This window comes from Rousettus aegyptiacus, unplaced genomic scaffold (assembly GCF_014176215.1).
Source record: "Rousettus aegyptiacus isolate mRouAeg1 unplaced genomic scaffold, mRouAeg1.p scaffold_m13_p_4, whole genome shotgun sequence".
In the NCBI taxonomy this organism is placed as follows: domain Eukaryota; kingdom Metazoa; phylum Chordata; class Mammalia; order Chiroptera; family Pteropodidae; genus Rousettus; species Rousettus aegyptiacus.
Window position 1 is genome coordinate 139,962,596 of NW_023416307.1, and position 17,372 is coordinate 139,979,967.

At 39.1% G+C, this 17,372-nt stretch overlaps 1 protein-coding gene across 2 annotated transcripts in view; it reads right to left on the reverse strand.

Moving 5' to 3' along the window:
* NGLY1 (N-glycanase 1) overlaps nucleotides 1-11,023 on the reverse strand; it is a 49,957-nt gene extending 38,934 nt beyond the window's left edge. The window contains exons 1-2 of one of the 2 annotated variants that reach the window (XM_036218855.1): nucleotides 10,840-11,021; nucleotides 4,143-4,257 (exon numbers count right to left, since the gene is read on the reverse strand). In XM_036218855.1, the coding sequence (XP_036074748.1) occupies nucleotides 4,143-4,257; nucleotides 10,840-10,970 (246 nt within the window). In that variant the 5' untranslated portion in view covers nucleotides 10,971-11,021. Of the gene's footprint in view, nucleotides 1-4,142; nucleotides 4,258-10,839 lie in introns of both variants that reach the window. The other variant, XM_036218856.1, reaches the window with a different exon arrangement.
* Between the last annotated feature and the right edge of the window lie 6,349 nt (nucleotides 11,024-17,372).

Here is a 17,372-nt window from a genome sequence, read left to right on the forward strand (position 1 = left end):
CATATGATACTACTGTTCTATATAAAATTCCTTATGAAATAATAATGATACTAGAGATACAGCCATAAAAATGATCACTGGTCATACAAAACAATAAAGAATAGCTACATTATTAAAAGTCTGTATATGGGCTTCACTAATTGCACCATAGCAAAAGGTACATTCTAATGGACAACTCAAAACTATGGGTTAACAGTAATGTTAACAGTAAAACTATTGTTAACAGTAATACTCTGTCCCAAGAACTAAAGAAATAAGAGTTGACACTAGCTAACCAAGAACATACGTCTCCAGTCCAAACAAAATATTAAATATTAAATAATAATAATCTAATCCTTTATGTTGTGATTCATTTAATGAATATCCATAATATAATCAGAGTGCTGTTTTGATACAATAAAGATATAACAAGACCCACAATGTAAAATAGCAAATTCCAAAACAAGAAAAAGGTGACATAAAAATATATTCAATCAAGTTTCAAGGTACTGAGAAGCAACAGTTTTACAACGGTAATTCTACTAACTACATATTAGATAAAACAGCTGTCACAAAGTGCAATAAACAGTCCTGTAGATCATTAGCATTTAAATAAAACACCACAAGTGAGAATGACCTCATTTTCCCGGTGATGGCAGACCTACAGGAATTAAATGACCAAGACATTACTCAATAATGACATGAAAATCAATTACACATGAATCCTTTTTAAAAAGCTGAAAGAGGCCTGCAAGCTCTATACATTACCCGTAACAGCTATAAAAAAGACGACAACCATTTACTGTGTTTATGTGCTCTAGGTACTGTGGTAAGCATTTTACATACAGTATCTCAAGCAATTCTCATAACCGCCCTGCAAGATAGGGATTGGGTGTATTCCCTCTTTTTATATGAAAATACAAAGGCTCAGAAAAGTTAAGCTGCCTGATGCTCTTAAAGAATTGTCAGAACAAGGATTCAAACTGCAAGATTTTAACCATTAGGCCATAATTGACTCCATGTTAGATTGAACAAAGACCCAAAAACCACAAACTTGCACAAACAGTTGGAAGGACTGAGCAAAAAGATAATATTCCTACAGCTGTGATTATCACATACATGATGTAATCACTAATTGGAATACAATGGTTTTTCCAACATTGGGAGGAACTACTTCACATCTATGATGAGGTCTGGGAAGAGAAACCAGACATCTGGTTTAAAGCCAAATATGGCGGGTTCTCACCTCATACGGTTAGTGAAGGAGCACTGAGAAAAGTACATGACACCATGCACACTGATGAAAATATAGCATAACAAAAATCGGGGACTACGCCTCAGTCCATACTTCAGAGAGGTCCCTGATAAGGCAGAGATGCTCCTCATGCCTTGGCTCTCTTCCCTTCCATCTTTTCGGGATTAGTCCTAAAAGAACATATGATTATGGCCAAACAATCTGTACCAAAAATGTTTAACCAAAAGCACTACATTTGCATAAAAGGATAATTATAGGCTTAATGTACTAGATCCAATAACATTTTAAGAAACCAATGAGAATTCTAGTATTTAACAAACCTATGTTTCTCTTTTGCTGAGACAACTTTTATTGCTGGATGTTAAGCAAACCTAGCCCTACCCACTAAATGCTGGTAATTAGTATCTTCCAGTCACCAAGATAATAAAAACTGTCCCCTCCAATGCCCTCATCCTCACTTGGAGGGTGGGTATGGCTCTTGATGAGAACCACTCCGCTAAGCTAGTCTGATGGGTCACATATCCACTTAGATCCCAGTCTTTCTCAATCTCCTCAAAATTTTCATAAAAAAAGAATGTTGCCACAGAGACAAATGGGCCCCTAAGTGCTCAGAATTTTAATATACAGTTGAAAATTTGGGGATAGGTCAAGATTCCAACCACATCTCAAAGCCCACCAAATTTCTTTTTGGTGGTAGAGTTCCGTTTTGGCTGCGCCAGTTCCCCCTGCAGCTTAACTACATGATAAACACACTTACTTGACAGGTGTGAGGTCCCAAGCCAGCCAGAAATTTTAAATATAACTTAGTCTTACACATTTATCTTTTCTGAAATTGAGAGTTCATTTGTATCAAATACTACTTCAAGTTTTAACCTGGCTTGTTACCTGGCACTGGTGTAACCAACTTTCAGGTCTGCCTGAGACTGAGGGGTTTTCTGAAATGTGGGGCTTTCAGTGCTAAAACCAGGACAGTCTCAGGCAAACGGGGATGGCTGGTCACTTGACCTGGTACCCTAATATTTGCTGAAAGGCAAATCTGATTCCACTGCATCTGTGACATTTCAACAATGAGAAATTAGTACAGCTTCAGCTGTCGTTTACTCAATTATCCTGTCAGTTGACTCTCAAAAATCTGCATTTCCTTAAACAAAATCAGCAGTGTTCTCAATTTTCTTCCTCTATAGTTTTATATTCTCTATGTTCAGATGTCTGTGAGTAACTATAAGCAGGTGACACCATAATTTATACCTCCAGCATGACCTCTCCTTTTGAGTTATAGACTCATACATTCAATTGCCTACTTGACATCTCTACTTGAATATTTAACAGTGTATCAGTTGTAATTATCCAAAAGATAGGTAGTGATTTATCTCCTGACATCTATTACTCTTTAAGACTTCTCATGCTCAATTACTGGTACTTCCATCCACTTAGTGGCTCAAACCAAAACCTGGAAGTCATCCTGATTCTTTTCTTTCCTTTATACACCACATCCAATTCACCAGCAAGTCCTATAGATTCTGCTTCAAAAAGAAATCCTAGATCCCTCTACTTTACCCTTCTCTACTGCTAACAAGTCTTCATTCAACAAATGTTTACTGAATGTCTAAATGCACCAGCACTATTCTCAAGAGGTAGCGACACAGGAAACAAAATAGACAAAAAGCCCTGCCCTTATGGAACATATACACATCACTACCATTTCTCATTTTGACTAACAGAATAAGCTTTCTAACTCATCTCCCTGCTTTATCCCCTGACGCCATTCCAGATAATCCAACATATTCTCTCTACAGCAACTAGAGTAATCTTTAGAAATACTATCCTCTGCTGAAGACCTTCTAATGGCTTCCCATTTCATTTAAAGTCTAATTTTTTTTCACAGTCCTCAAAACTCCATGGCCTGTCCTCTGCCAGCCTCTGTATAGCTTTCTGTGCCAAAGCTACTCCTGCTAGAAGCCCCTCTGCACATGTGAATCCTTTTGCTTGGAATACTCTTACCAGAGAGCTTCAGGTACCTGAATTGCTGCTTGTCACTCAGGTCCCAGCTCAAATGTTATCTCCTCAGAGCCTCTCTCTCACCACTCATTCTATGTGCCCCTCGCCATTACAGTTGCTTTTTATTGTATTACCATGCCCTATTTTCTTCTTTGCACTCATGTCTTTGTTATCATGTCTAATACTAGAATGCAAGCTCCATGGAGATGAGATCTATATCTAACTAGTTCACTAATATATCCCAAGAGCCTGGAATAAAATTTGGAGAAGCAGAGAGGCAGGAAGGAAATTGTATCCCATCGTAACTCTGTTATGTCTCTAACAAGTTCTATAGCCTTGTCAATTCTGACTACTGAGTATCCATAACCTGGTTCGACTTCTTTCAATATTCTATAAACCAGAAATGATTAAGCATACACACATAAAGAAAATTCATAATCTTGATAACTACTTTCACTGTGCCATAAAATTAAACTATGCCACAAGATTCCTCAAGATGGAAATACCAAACTTTTGTTTCGACCTAAAAACAAACAAAAAAAACACAGATTCTTTTCTCCTGTCACTGAAGAAAACTCTTATGAGTGGCAACTAAACTCAGCTTTTCATTTCTTACTGGAATAGGGTAGTTGTACCCTATTAGTATTCATGTGTGCTCACTAAGCAAGTTTTCACTAAAAGTCTAGAGTGAGTGATAATTTGGTCCTTGGGTTGCATGTCTGACCTCCCAATTCTAAAGCACTGAGATTTCTAAGAGTTTTTTTCCCCATGGGAGAGTTGTTATAGTTTACAATGATTTTAAAGTATATTTATTCTGACTTTTAAATGCCTAATAGATGAAGAGATAACGAGTTATACAGATTTCGAAAATCATCAATCAATAAAAAAAAAAACTTACTGAGGTACTTACCTCCTCAAAGCCCATTTCAAATAAACATTCAACAGCTCCTCTGACGGGCAATAGTCTAGTAGAAAAAGCTGTGTTTCCAATCCGAATAGATCTATACTTTTCATCGTTAGGGTTTCTGATTAAAAAAAAAAAAGTTTGATTATATATAACAACTTATATTTTCACAACACCTTTGTACTACTCTGCACTTTTTATACAGCTATACTCCTACAAGGTAGGATCGATTCCCACTTTAAAGAAAGAAGAAACACCGTCTAGAAAAGTAGCTTCATTTTGTGATTCTTTCCTCAGTATATGTTTACTACAACTTCACTTAATTTCACAGATGAAAATATTAACTAATAAATATTTGTAAAATGAATAAAAGAAATTAGGAAGCTATATAAAAACGTATCACAGTTTCTTCAAAGACTTCTGACAGATATGAACCTAGGTATATGTTTATAGTCACCTGATTTTCTTTCTTCCTTAGACTGATGATTGCATTTAATGTTAAGACCTGTTTTAAACTCAAGATATATTTTTGTCACAGCAAATATAGTAACAAAATAAAATAAAGATATAAATTTCTTTTACCATGATTAAGATTTTGAGTAATATACATGGGATAAGACCAGCACATGAAAAGCTTTGAGACTTTGATAAATCAGAAACTGTACAAAATGAACAAACAAAAAACCCCAGAAAATATAAGGTAATCATAGTATTATATTCGAGACCTTCAGAACATAATTAAGGATGATAAGTTTCATGTCTGATACCAGCTCCTTTAAAATGGTGGTGGTTTCCATTAGCACTACATTAAGAAGGATTCCGAGGCTGTGTCAGGGATCCGTGGAAGGAGTGCTGAGGCCATCCACATGGGGTATGGAAATGGGGGGTGGGGCTGAAGGCTAAAGCTAGCAATTGATTAAATAACTGTTCCAATTATACATGTTCTCTAGATACTCTTATATGAAAACAATCCCCCCCCCCGCAAAAAAAAAGGAAATTTAATTGTGAAAATTTCAACAAATTTTACATTTATTTCCCATGAAGCAATTTCCTATTGCCAAAATGTCATAAAAACGATGGGGAGCACGGCATAGGGGATGCAGTTAGCACGAACGTAATGGTGAGGTGGAGAGCCAGAGGAGAGAAAGAGCAATCGGGGGGATCGTTTTATAAACTATGTAAATGTCTAACCAATGTACTGTATACTTAAAACTAATAAAATTAAATTTAAAAATAAGACAAAAATCCAATATCGATCATTTTAAAACCTCTTTTCCTTAATTTCAAAAATCATACAAGCTTGTTACAGAATATTCAAAGACAAAAATTCTAAAATACTCAAAATGTCCACAGATTGGTGCAAATCTACAGACTCTTTGATATTCATTCATGAAAAGTAAAGATTGAGAGTTCCTAGTAATTCTTATAACAATTTGATACTGCTACAAAACTTTCATTCTATTTTACAAAAGTTATAGGTCCAAAAAGATTGGAAATTAAAGTAAAAAACATGGTTATTCACCACAGGTCATTTGAGAATTCACAAATTAGTTGAGAAACACAAGGAAAAAGATACACTCTACTCTTTTATGCTGTGTATTAAGATTAAGAGCAGGGTTTCTCAATCTTGGCGCTACTGACATGTGGGGCCTCTGTTGCGGGAGGGTGGGGGCTGTGGGGGTTGCCTTGGGCACAGCACAACGTCCAGCATCCCTGGCTTCCATGCCACACTGTTATCATAACTGTGCCTTTCTTTCTTACCATTTAATCAGAAAATATTAAATTATAAAATAATCCTAAACTTGCCACAGTTAAATGAGGCATCTTTTCATTACAGTCAACACATTCTACAGGGTAATAAACACATTAGCACCACCAGGTTAATATATATCCTACTGGTGCAAAACCACTTGAGCTATTTTAACATATTTTTTCCCTCAATAGCTTCCAGATTTCTATATGATCAAAGTCTTTCACTAGGCTTAATTTTCCAGTTTTCTAGTTTTTCTTCTTTCTTTCACCACTGTTCTGGTATAGTTTATTATTTTGATATATGCTTCAAAGTAACTGTAGATACAAAGCTTCTCTGTATAGTTTAGATTTTCCTCTTTAGTTTTTAGTGAGCAATTTTCTCTTTTCACAATATCAATGGAACTCACATATCATTTATATATTTTTTTCTAACTAAAAGCATATTGCAAACAAACAAAAATTACATTAATGTCCAGCTCACCAAATCCTATCTTCCTCTTTTTAAATACACTGAGTAGACCAGCCATGGTCTTCAGCATAGAATGATGCTACAAGTCCACCCCTGAAGCCCTTAAAGACTTAGGGAACTTGGCTACAGAGCCACCAGACCTCAAATCCATCAGATCACAAAACACCTTCTGAATCTCTAGCTTTACAGCATTACCTCAGGGTGTCCACCATCCTTGAGCTCATTACCACTTCTCCTTATCCTGCAGTGTCTAAAGCATCCCCAAGAGCCACTTTTATTTTTGCTTAATCTTCTATTAACTTAATTTTCTCAGATATTTTTTGGTATAACTCTTTGAGGTTTTTTTTTACCCCCTCTCTGACCATTAACAATTTCTACAATTTGTAACATTTATCCTACTTGTTAGCAATTATTTTGCACTTTCACATGAGATTTTTGTTTGTTTATTTGTTAGATGATGATGTGGAATGAATGGAGTCCTGAAAGGGCACAAAATTTCCTGTTCCTCACTCAACCACCACTTTGAACATATTTTGGTGTCTTCCGAGTTATGTTACCCCCGGGTACCTACCAAATTGTTTAACTTATGAAAAATGAGTCTTTGTCTTTACCACTGAATGGTAGAAAAAAAGTCATGCTTTTCACCTTATCCACTTATATCTACTCTATTTCTAAGATTTTAAGACATGTTAACACTAGGGTTCCCACTGAGGTCACAGCATCTTAGAAAAAACTTTACAGGTTTTATTTCAAAACTTTAGGAAGACTGAGAATTAAGTATATCTTATCGTTTCTTCCTCCTTAGAATGCCTAATTCCAGAAAAGGTCCACATAAATAGAAACTTAATTCATGAATACATCCTATAATCTTGAATTTTTGTTACTAATCACAAAAGTTGCTTTGTAGGTCATTTAAAAAATTGTTTCTAGTCCTTCTGAAAATTTGTTATTCTGAAATAAATAAATTTTTCAACAACATCAGCCTTTAGAACGATCTGGGAAACATCTCTGGCCCTACCTCTCTAGGTGACAAGGGAAACATATACATAATATAGCTTAACATGAAAAACTGAAAAATAACTATAGATAACACATGTGCCAGATCCTTTATTTTTCTTTTGCAACAATTACATAATGTAGGTATTTTTTTTTCCTTTTAAAAATGAGGAAACTGAAGCCCAGAGAGTTTACATAAATTACCTATAATCACACTTTTAGGAAATGGTTGACTGGGATTTAAATCCACTAGTATGATTGCAAAACTCACAGTCTCTACCACACAAGATGCCAACGAACGCGCCGATCCTCAGTTAACTATCCTCTCTCAATTTCTCCAGGTAATAGTAAACTAGATTAGAAATCTGAAGTTATTTTGGTCGTCTCCTCCCATTACTAACTAGTTCTACTCTTTGTAGTCATCAAGAATTGCCAATCCCTGCCCCCCCCCATATACATATATACTCTATTCTATCTGCGTTTATGCTTATGATTACTGCAATAGCTTCGCAAATGAAATCCAGGCCTTGTGTCTTCTTACATCATTATTCTACATGAAGCTTTTATATGCTTGTCTTTCAGTCTTGAAACTACAGTCACTTTCTCTTCCCTATCAAATGGCTTTTGTTTGCCTATGTCAAATATATGCTCTCTGCTACTCCATCGACTGGACTCATCAAACCCCTGTTCCAAAAATGCTCCAAGATAAGTCCCCCTGCTATTTCCTCACACAAACGTGTAATTAAATGCTATTTTGGAATTGTTCTATAGATTTTATGGTGTGACTATTTTTCATACCTGTGTCTTTCTTCCACACATGCTTATTCTCCTTGAAGACAAAAACCACTTTCCATTCTTGGCCCGTCCCAATCATATCCAGTGCCATTTGTAACCAAAAATTGCACGCACTTCACAAAGGAAATTAGTGGAAAATCAAAAATTTTTAGAAGAATGAATAAAATAAATCATCTACGGAACCCATGTGGGATGTCAGTGAAACTATTACAGACTTTTGAGAAAGCAGACGTTATTGAAGACAGCTTATCTTTATTTAGAAGTCGGTGAACTGAAAAAAGGTAAAAGATTCAAATCATCCATGGGACACTGTGCATACAAATTAGCATTATTTTAGTCTGTAATTTCATTAGCTTTATGACTTAGTTGGGAAATAGAATAAACATCATCCAAATTAGAAATTTAACTTAATTAGCACTATTATTTTCATTTGTGTGTAGTGACAAGTATCTCATTCTGTAAAATACTATGTCAGAATCTAGGTTTTCTGTGTCCCCTCAGCCCCTGGGGTTTGCTCTTCTCAGTGGTGAAATATATTGGCATGAAGTCTAAAAGGAAATTCCTGTCAGTTTCAGATTATAGATTTCATGCGATCTAGTTTTAGAGACATTAGTTACAAGTGCAGTGTTTTAACTCATGGCAGTTATAATAGCATTCATATAGGTAACATGAATGATTTAAAAGTAAATAGAAGGAAAAACATAGCCCTTATTATATGCCAGACATTACAAGGGATGCAGCATGCACACTTTACCCTGAAGTAGGAGCAAGAAATACACGACATCTCTTATACTGTCCCTTATTTCTACCACTAACAGAGTTCCCCAAACAGCAAAAGAAACAGAAAACCTCGGTGTTCTCTACTCTCAAATAAGTTAGACTAGCAGATCTGTAATGCAGTGTGGCTAGAAATAAAGAAGCAATCTACAGTTTGTCAGTTAAGAGGTTGGCAAGTCACTGGACTTGTAAGGAGAAGGAAAGGTTGTTTTTCCTCCTGATGCCTGAAGGAGTTTAAAACCTAAGAATATGAGGGCAGCGACTACTATTCTTAAGACAAAATAAAAAGAGTTTTCCATACCATCTCCAATTAATGAGTTCCAAACTCTTAATTCCCTACATAAACACTTTTTAAGATTAGAAACACAAACCACTAAAAACTGTAACATGACCTTACAGCATTATGAATGTTTGCTAAACATTCATAATGATAATTATGATGCGAAAATCATTATTTACATGCAAAGGATTTACTTTCTCAAAATACCCTGATCTTAGCATTTTGGGTTTCATTGGATTGAAAGCAGAAGTGCATCTACATTACAAGGCCACCTCCCTTTTCTGAATAGTGGGTGTTTAAGTGGGTGCTTTCCAGGTGGGAGGTCCCATTTCACGTGCTCTTGAGGACGTGGCCTGTGAATTCATTTATCCACTGTCATCCACTGGCGTCCTTCTGCTCTCAAGAGCTCTTAGGATGAAGAACATGAGTTGAGAAGGTGTCACAGAGGAGGAGGTGGTTCCCCACATAGGTCATAATTGTGTAACTGTGTAAAGTGTACATGCTGCATCCCTTGTAATGTCTGGCACATAATTAGGGCTCACTATGTTTTTCCTTCAATTTACTTTTAAATCATTCATGTTACCTATATGAATGCTATTATAACTGCCATGAGTTAAAACACTGCACTTGTAACTAATGTCTCTAAAACTGGGTCGCATGAAATCTATAATCTGAAACTGAGAGCTCAGAATTTCCTTTTAGACTTCATGCCAGTATACTCACCACTGAGAAGAACAAGCCCCAGGGGCTGAGGGGGGACACAGGGAACTTAGATAATCATAGCGACCTGAGAAATGAGGTATCACTCTAAAGTACCTGGAACTTCTTTGACCTCAGTTCATTTATGTCCCTCATACATCATATGCCCCTCCTTAAGACACAAGATTTGATTTAAGACTTGAGGTGGTAATGATTCAAAATGAATGATCAAACTTGCCTCCAAGTTGCCAAAATGTATACGATCCCTAAGTGATCTAGAATTGTACTTTTGCTCACAGGAGAAAAAAACAAATGACTCTTATCCAAAGTGATTAGCTTCACTAATTTTTATGTAAAGGGTCGTTTTGAAAGTAGAATTCAGATGTTAATATCAAAATTGTAACTTTAAAGCAATACGGTTCACAATGCTTCAATCAACCAAAAAATGGGCATAAAAAGGTTAAAAACCCATCACTTCAGTATTATACTTAATATTAGGAAACACTTTCAGTGACTAACTTCTGATAAACATATGGAAATTTATGGCACCCCGTTCTGTAAAATCCACGCAATGGTAAGAAAGGCTGTTACAGTTTAGGTGCCGTCACGGAAGACAGTTAAAACTGCATCAGAGGCCAGTGTTTGGGGGTACGCCTTCCTAGCTCCCTCTCCCTGCCCTACCCGCGGGACAAGCGATTCTCCCCGGGCCGGCTCGACATCAGGTGCCAAGTCAGCCGTGCAAAGAAACTTCCTCTTCGCAGCCGGAGGAGGGGCCTGGCTGGGTATCCAGGCCCCGGGCCCGCAGGCTCGCACACCGGGCCAGACTCAGGCCCAGCGCCCGGGTCCTCCTGCCCTCGCCACCCCCGGGGCCCCGGCCGGCCAGGAGCCGCGCCCCACCCGCCCTCGCACGGCGGCCCGACCCGGCAGCCCCGCACCTCAGGATGTTGTCCGCGTAGGTGAGCAACAGCTTGGACGCCTCCAGAAAGGTCTCCGGAGTGTTCTGGCAGAGCTCGGCCACGGCGGGCGACGCGGGGTCGGACGAGCTGCCCAGCGCCGCTGCCGCCATGCCTGAGCGCCCGCGCCCGACACCGCCCCGCGCGCGCCGCGCCCCGCACTGAGCAGGCGCCTGAGCGCGTGGTCGCCGCTGGGCCGGCCCGTAGGGCGCGGGGCTCCGCCGGTAGGGGCGGGTCTTGGTCCGCAGGGCAGGGGCTTGACCGGGAAGGAGGGGGCGGGACCTAAGGCGAGGGGCGGGGAGCCTGGGCGGTAGGGCAGGGGCCTGGTTGTTCCCTCCCGCGGCTGGCACCAGAAGGGGCTGCAGGGTTTTGGAGGACTGGGGGGGTGTCGTGGTCAGCGTCAGAGTGGAGGTTTGGGGGAGTGGGTGGTAGGTTTGGTCGAGAGGACTGGGGGCTCCGGCCAGGAGGGGCGGGGCTAGCGGGTGCTGCTCTGTGCTGGCCGGTGGGTCGCAGAAACTCGGGTTCCACCCCACCTCTATTAATCCAGCCACGGAGGTGGGGAAACCACCTCCAAGCATCCCTTTCCCTCGCATTAAACAATCTTACAGCTTCCTTCTTGGAGGTTGTCAGGTCTTCCTAGATAGATGTGATGAAAGTCCCCACCTCTGTGATGAAAGACCCAGAAGGAAGGAGCAACAAACGTTCAAAAACAATCGCGTGACTGTAAACTCTGCTGGGTTTCCAGGGTATGGATTCTCTTTAAAATTAGATGATTGAAAATTTTTTTCGTAAATCTCAGCTCAAATAGTATGATGTCTCTGTAAAGAGATTGCAATGTAGTGTTCAGTGGTCTCGATTTACCTTGTGGTGACCAGCATAAAACATACACGATAAAGACAAAATAGAATGGGTGACAAGGCAGAAAAGTCAATAAAAATATACATTCCATGTAATAAACTAAGTATTATTTTGTAGCTTCTGTGGGTAGATTACGGGATTGGTGTCCTTTATTCCTTTTAGATAAATCAACCTCTATAATCCATCCTCTGTCCTTACCATGCCCTTTACCAATAGCTTCCTTCTTTGCAGAAATTCACTTCCAAACCTCAACAAATATTTTTCTTAACCTCATGTTCTTAAGATATTTGCCTAAGTAACTTCTTGATGCTTTATCTTTTATTTGCTTTTAAAATTTTAAATTTTCTTCGAATATCTATGAGCAAGACCCTGAGCTATGCCGTCTACTTTAATTACCATTCATCTACCAGATATATGTGAGTTTTTAATATGTAGGTTTTTGGACCAATTTCCAAGAATAGTGCGTTTAACCGATAGTATGTTCTTAGCTGCTATAACTAAAAATTTCAGCGACTTAACACAAGTCATTTTTGCTCACATAAGTTTAATAATGCAGGTGTCATTAGTCAGTGGGCAGATTTCCTCTGTGGAATGATCCAGGAACCCAGCTCCTTCCATCCCATAGAATAGAGGTCAACAAACATTTTCTCTAAAGGGCCAAATAGTAAATGTTCAAGGCTTTGTGCCCACAGAGTATCTGTTTCAGCTATTTAACTCTGCTTTTGCTATTGTAGTTCTATAGACAATATTTTTAAATGACACTTTGGTTATGATACTTTATTTACAGAAACAGGTAGCCTGCTGGATTTGGCTTATAGTTTACTAACTTCGGCCATAGAGAGATTCAAAGAGACTTCTGTATTTAGTTAATCGTTGGGGGAAAAGAAGGCAAACCTGCCTTTCTGGGCCCAGAAATGACATCCAGCATTTTCTCCACCTCGTCATGTGCAAAAATGAAGGCCCATCTAGCTAGATAAAAGGAGGGGAGACTGGGAAATGTAGTCTCCGGCTAGACAGGCACCACCCACCACTCTATAAATAGTGGAAGGTGGGGAGATTGAGGTTATAACTAGCTGTTTCTACCACAAATTATATTTCCCTTAACCTGAGTTTCTTTTTTCCATTAGCACTTTTAGTTATCCTTATAATAATTGCGTAAGGTTATTGTATACTACACAATAACTTTTTACTATATTTTTTAAAACAACAAAAATTTTTTTCAAATAAAATCTTAGCAGGAAAACCAGTGTACACAAAACACCAAAATGGTGGTACTCTAGAATCAAAGCAGGTAGGGGTGTGTGTGTGTGTGTGTGTGTGTGTGTGTGTGTGTGTGTGTGTGCATGTGCGCACGCACACACGTGCGTGGGTACATGTGTGTATGTGTGTAGGAAGGACAGAAGGCCATCAGCTCAGCCTTTCCCTTGACAGTGGTACCTTTGTGAGGAACATGTAACCGCAGTGTGAAAAACAATATCATGTAGTAAATACTGTAATAACGTACAGTCCATGAAATCATAGAAATTATTTCAAGGATAATTCACTATGCTATTATTTTAAATAACCTGAACTTTAAATCATTCTCAATTACTCTTTACCAATACTTCTGCTAAAGTTCTTCAGTAACTACAATCTCTCTTGGATACCACCATTTATGAAGCTATTAAGGGAATTTATTATAAGGGACTTTGACTTATCCTTTTCCCCATCTGCTTCTTCCGCTTGAGTCAAGTTGAAAATATTTTGATTTTCAGTTTCCTTTACAACTAAAATTGAAAATATTAAGCTACCCTTAATCTCTTTATATCCACCATTACTTCCAACAACTAAAGGATGTTCTAGTATTACAGCAACTTTGAACTTACATTTGTTTACTTTGTTTTTTTTTTTTGCTCAAAAATAATTTTTTTAAGGATTCTAGCTTTATTAAGCACACCATCTTTAGACTTGACACATGGTGGCACTATTCTTAAATGGACCATAAAAAAATAACCCATTAATATTTCCTCAGGATTGGTTTCGTCAAAAAAAAAGAGAAAATGCTAGCCTCAGTAAAGACCATCAGCAAGGAGAAGGGTTAAAGCCTTTCAGGAATTCATATAGTGATTCACTATTGCATGATTGTGTTGAGTAATTAACCACCAACTATTAAGCACCCGTTGTGTGCAAAGCAGTTGGAGATAGTTAACATAAAAGACTTTTAATCTTGTAGGAAAGATAAAGCTAATGATCATACCTTATATACAGAAAGCTCTCTAGTTGATAAAATAAAAAGTTATTATGAAAAGAAAAAGTTATTTGGTAAGAAATGCACAAAGTAGTGTGTGTATATGAGCCAGTATAAGGGTATATATTTATTCATTCGTTCCACAATTCATCCATTTACTATTTATGAAGTGGCTACCAAATGCCAAGCATTGTAGTAGGCACTATGAAACAGTGAAGGAGGTCAGCACAGGCCCAGCTTCATGCAAGTCATAAGGAGTTTACCGCTGGGCTCGGACCAGTAGCAGCAGTATCACCAGGGAACTTGTCAGAAAGACAGATTCTCAAGCCCCATCTTTAAAGATGAGGCCCAACAATCTGTGTAGCAACAAGCCCTTCAGGTGATTTTGATGCAAGGTTTGAGAATTAGTTTTCTGGAAGGAAAATATTACTGTGGGCTAAAGTTTCATGGAAGAGTTTGAATAGTACCCTGACATTTTGAGGTTAAAAAGGTGAGGGAGAGGGAGGACTTCCTAGCTATGGGAGAACCCCCACACTTAGGGGCATCCTAGCAATGTTTTATCAGCATATCCAGAGTGTTACCTTGGGTATACAATCCACAACAACATAAGGAACAACAAAATACTACCAGGCTACAGGCTATAAGGACTAGGATAGCTACTGTCCATCACCAGGAGGACCCCAAGGAATTCCATCAAACTGTTAAGGAGTCTTTTCCCAGGGCATGGATGGCTTGGACTCTAGCATCCATTTTGGGAGGGCTGTCTGTAACTGCTTGGCATGATAGGAATGTAGACATAGCATTCTACATGGAGGACGGCACAAGTGCCGCCCTGGGTAGCAGTTAGGTCAAGGGCTATGTGGTTTTGTGGAACTACTTTCCACATTTGTGTAGTTACATCCATCAAAAGGGTTTTGGCTTGATGCACAGCATTCAATGCCTGTGCAGTGTGCTGGGCTAAGGCTTCAACTGGTAATTTTACATTTATGGATTCTGTCCCTGAAATGAATAATGCCAGAGAGTAGAACCATCATGTTGCCCGTTTCTGCCGGTGCCAGTGGTGACACGTGGGATCCCAATTTTAGGGCAACTGCATAATATGCATCCAGCTAAATATAGACATCTCCAGGTACAACAGCCAGTCCAGTCAGTGGGCAAGTAGGGCCAGCCATAGTACCCACAGACCCAGAGGATACCCTGTAGGTAACCAGTTGGTAGGCTTTGTGCCAACATGTTGCCCATCCCACTAGAACTTGGGAATGTTAACAAGGGTAGTAGCACACATTTCAGGGGCTAGCCACCCATGATACGGTTGGGCACAGATCTTACTTGCTCTATGTAGTGTAGTGAGGGGCCTGCTCCTGTAATTCCACGTTTTGCTATTAGCTATCCCCAAGTATTGGAAATGGCATACTTATAATGGCTGGGGAATTATGACGGTTGTGGCAGAGTAACATTTTTGTGGCCCGTTGCTGCTGGTCCCATTCAGGGGTGGTGTTCCAGGTATGTAGTCACATCGTTTTTAGCCATAGCTGGAGTAATGTGCCACAGCAGTCCCTTGGTCACAGCCATATATATACCCAGTATATACCCAGTAATATGAAACATTGTGGACAGCAGCAAATATATGAGCCTAAGACCTGGCACTGTTCCCTGTTGCCAGCCCGAGATATAGGATAGAGCAGACAAATAAATTGACCATTAGAGGCAAGTCCTGTCCTTTTGGGAGGACACAGACCACTTGACTGTCTTGAGATAAAAAGGTGGCTGGGAGACGGGTTGCCCCTGGCCTGTGATACCAAATAGTTTCTCCAAGGGTAGCAGGCCAGGGAATTTCATCAGAGTTACAGTATAGAAAGGAATGGGCCAGAGGCTAAGGAAAAATTTCCCGTTAACGGAAAAACTCAGCAGTCATCGGGAGTGACATTCATAAGAGCGTGGGCCAAACACAAATCCAGCTGCAACCCATTGTGTAAGCCTTGCCCCCAGGTCTCCATTAGGGCTTCCCAAGGCTCTGTGTTACCTGTATAGTCTAGGGCCATGACCAGGTGGCCTATTTACCTGCTGCCAAAGGTTCTGGGGCTAGCAAAGCTCCCTAGTAGGCCTGGGCAAGAGCTGTTTAGTAGGAAAGTCCATTATAACCCTGTCAAGTGGGGACAACCCTGTTCGTGGGGCTGCTCATTCAGAAGGCATATAGCTTGTGGGAGGTTAGTGTACCAATGGCTCCAGCCCAGGCCCAAGGCTCAGTTTGTCTTTCAGCAAGCTGTTGAATTATTCTATCATTCCAGCTGCCTGTGAACAATAAGGGACATGTAACTGTCATTGCATGTCATTAGGGCAGGCTCAGGCTTGCACTTCTTATAAAATGAGTGCCTCTATCACTGGTGATTAATAAGAGCCAGCCATAGGCGGCCATGAGGTGTTTAATGTAACATGCCAGATCTGGGGGTCATATCCTTAGCCGTGAACTTGGATCAGGGCCAGGCTTGGGGCCCATACGAACATTTACTCATTTTCAAAATGCAGCTCAAAGATCACTTTTTTTTAGACTTTTCTGGCTTTGGAAGGTAACGTTGACCTACTTATCCCCTCTGCATTATTACATTATTTTCTTCCATAAGTTATACATTTCCATAGCTGTCTCCCTCTACTAGAATACGAACTTCTTGAAATCAAGAACCATGTCTTATTCATTTTTGTATGCCAGCTTCTAGTACAAGGTAGGCGGAAGATTAATGTTGAAGAAAAGAAAGTACAAGCAAAGATACGGAGATGAAAAAAGCTGAAGTCAATCCAGAGATAGTGAGATCAGTTTTGCTGGGTGGAAATCTATTTAATAGAGAATGGGAGTTATATCTGGAAAGACAATTTGGAATCAGTATACAAAAAATTTAAGTAAACCTAAGAAATCTGAAAGAGGCTAAAGTAGATGCGGTGCTTTTGAAGATTTTGATGCAAGAAAACACCATGGTGTTCTAGTGAGGAATATGATACTAAACCATAGAAAGCCATTAAAATATAAAATTCCCTACACCTTTCTAAAAGAAAGGCAATCAGATGTAGAAATAAAAATGACTTTTTGTAGTTTTACATTTCAACAAGATTTTAATTGATTCATTACTTCTTATCCAAGATAGTTTTCTGATACTACCAAAGAAATAAAAACAGCATCGTAAAACTGTTTCATATGAGTTTGGCTTCAAGAAAATATTGTAGGTCTTTTCACACTGATTTCAAAATATTATATAACAGTGAAAAGAGAGAGCAAGTTTGGGTACTTATCACATTTTCTAGAACTGAGAAAGCAGACAGAGCACTTTATTTGGAAACAACTACTTCAAGAGACATTGCCCAGAAAGAAACAAATTTGCTGGGAGGTTCAGATGCAGATTACACAGTCAATCCTTTATCTAAAGAAAAAAAAAAAAGG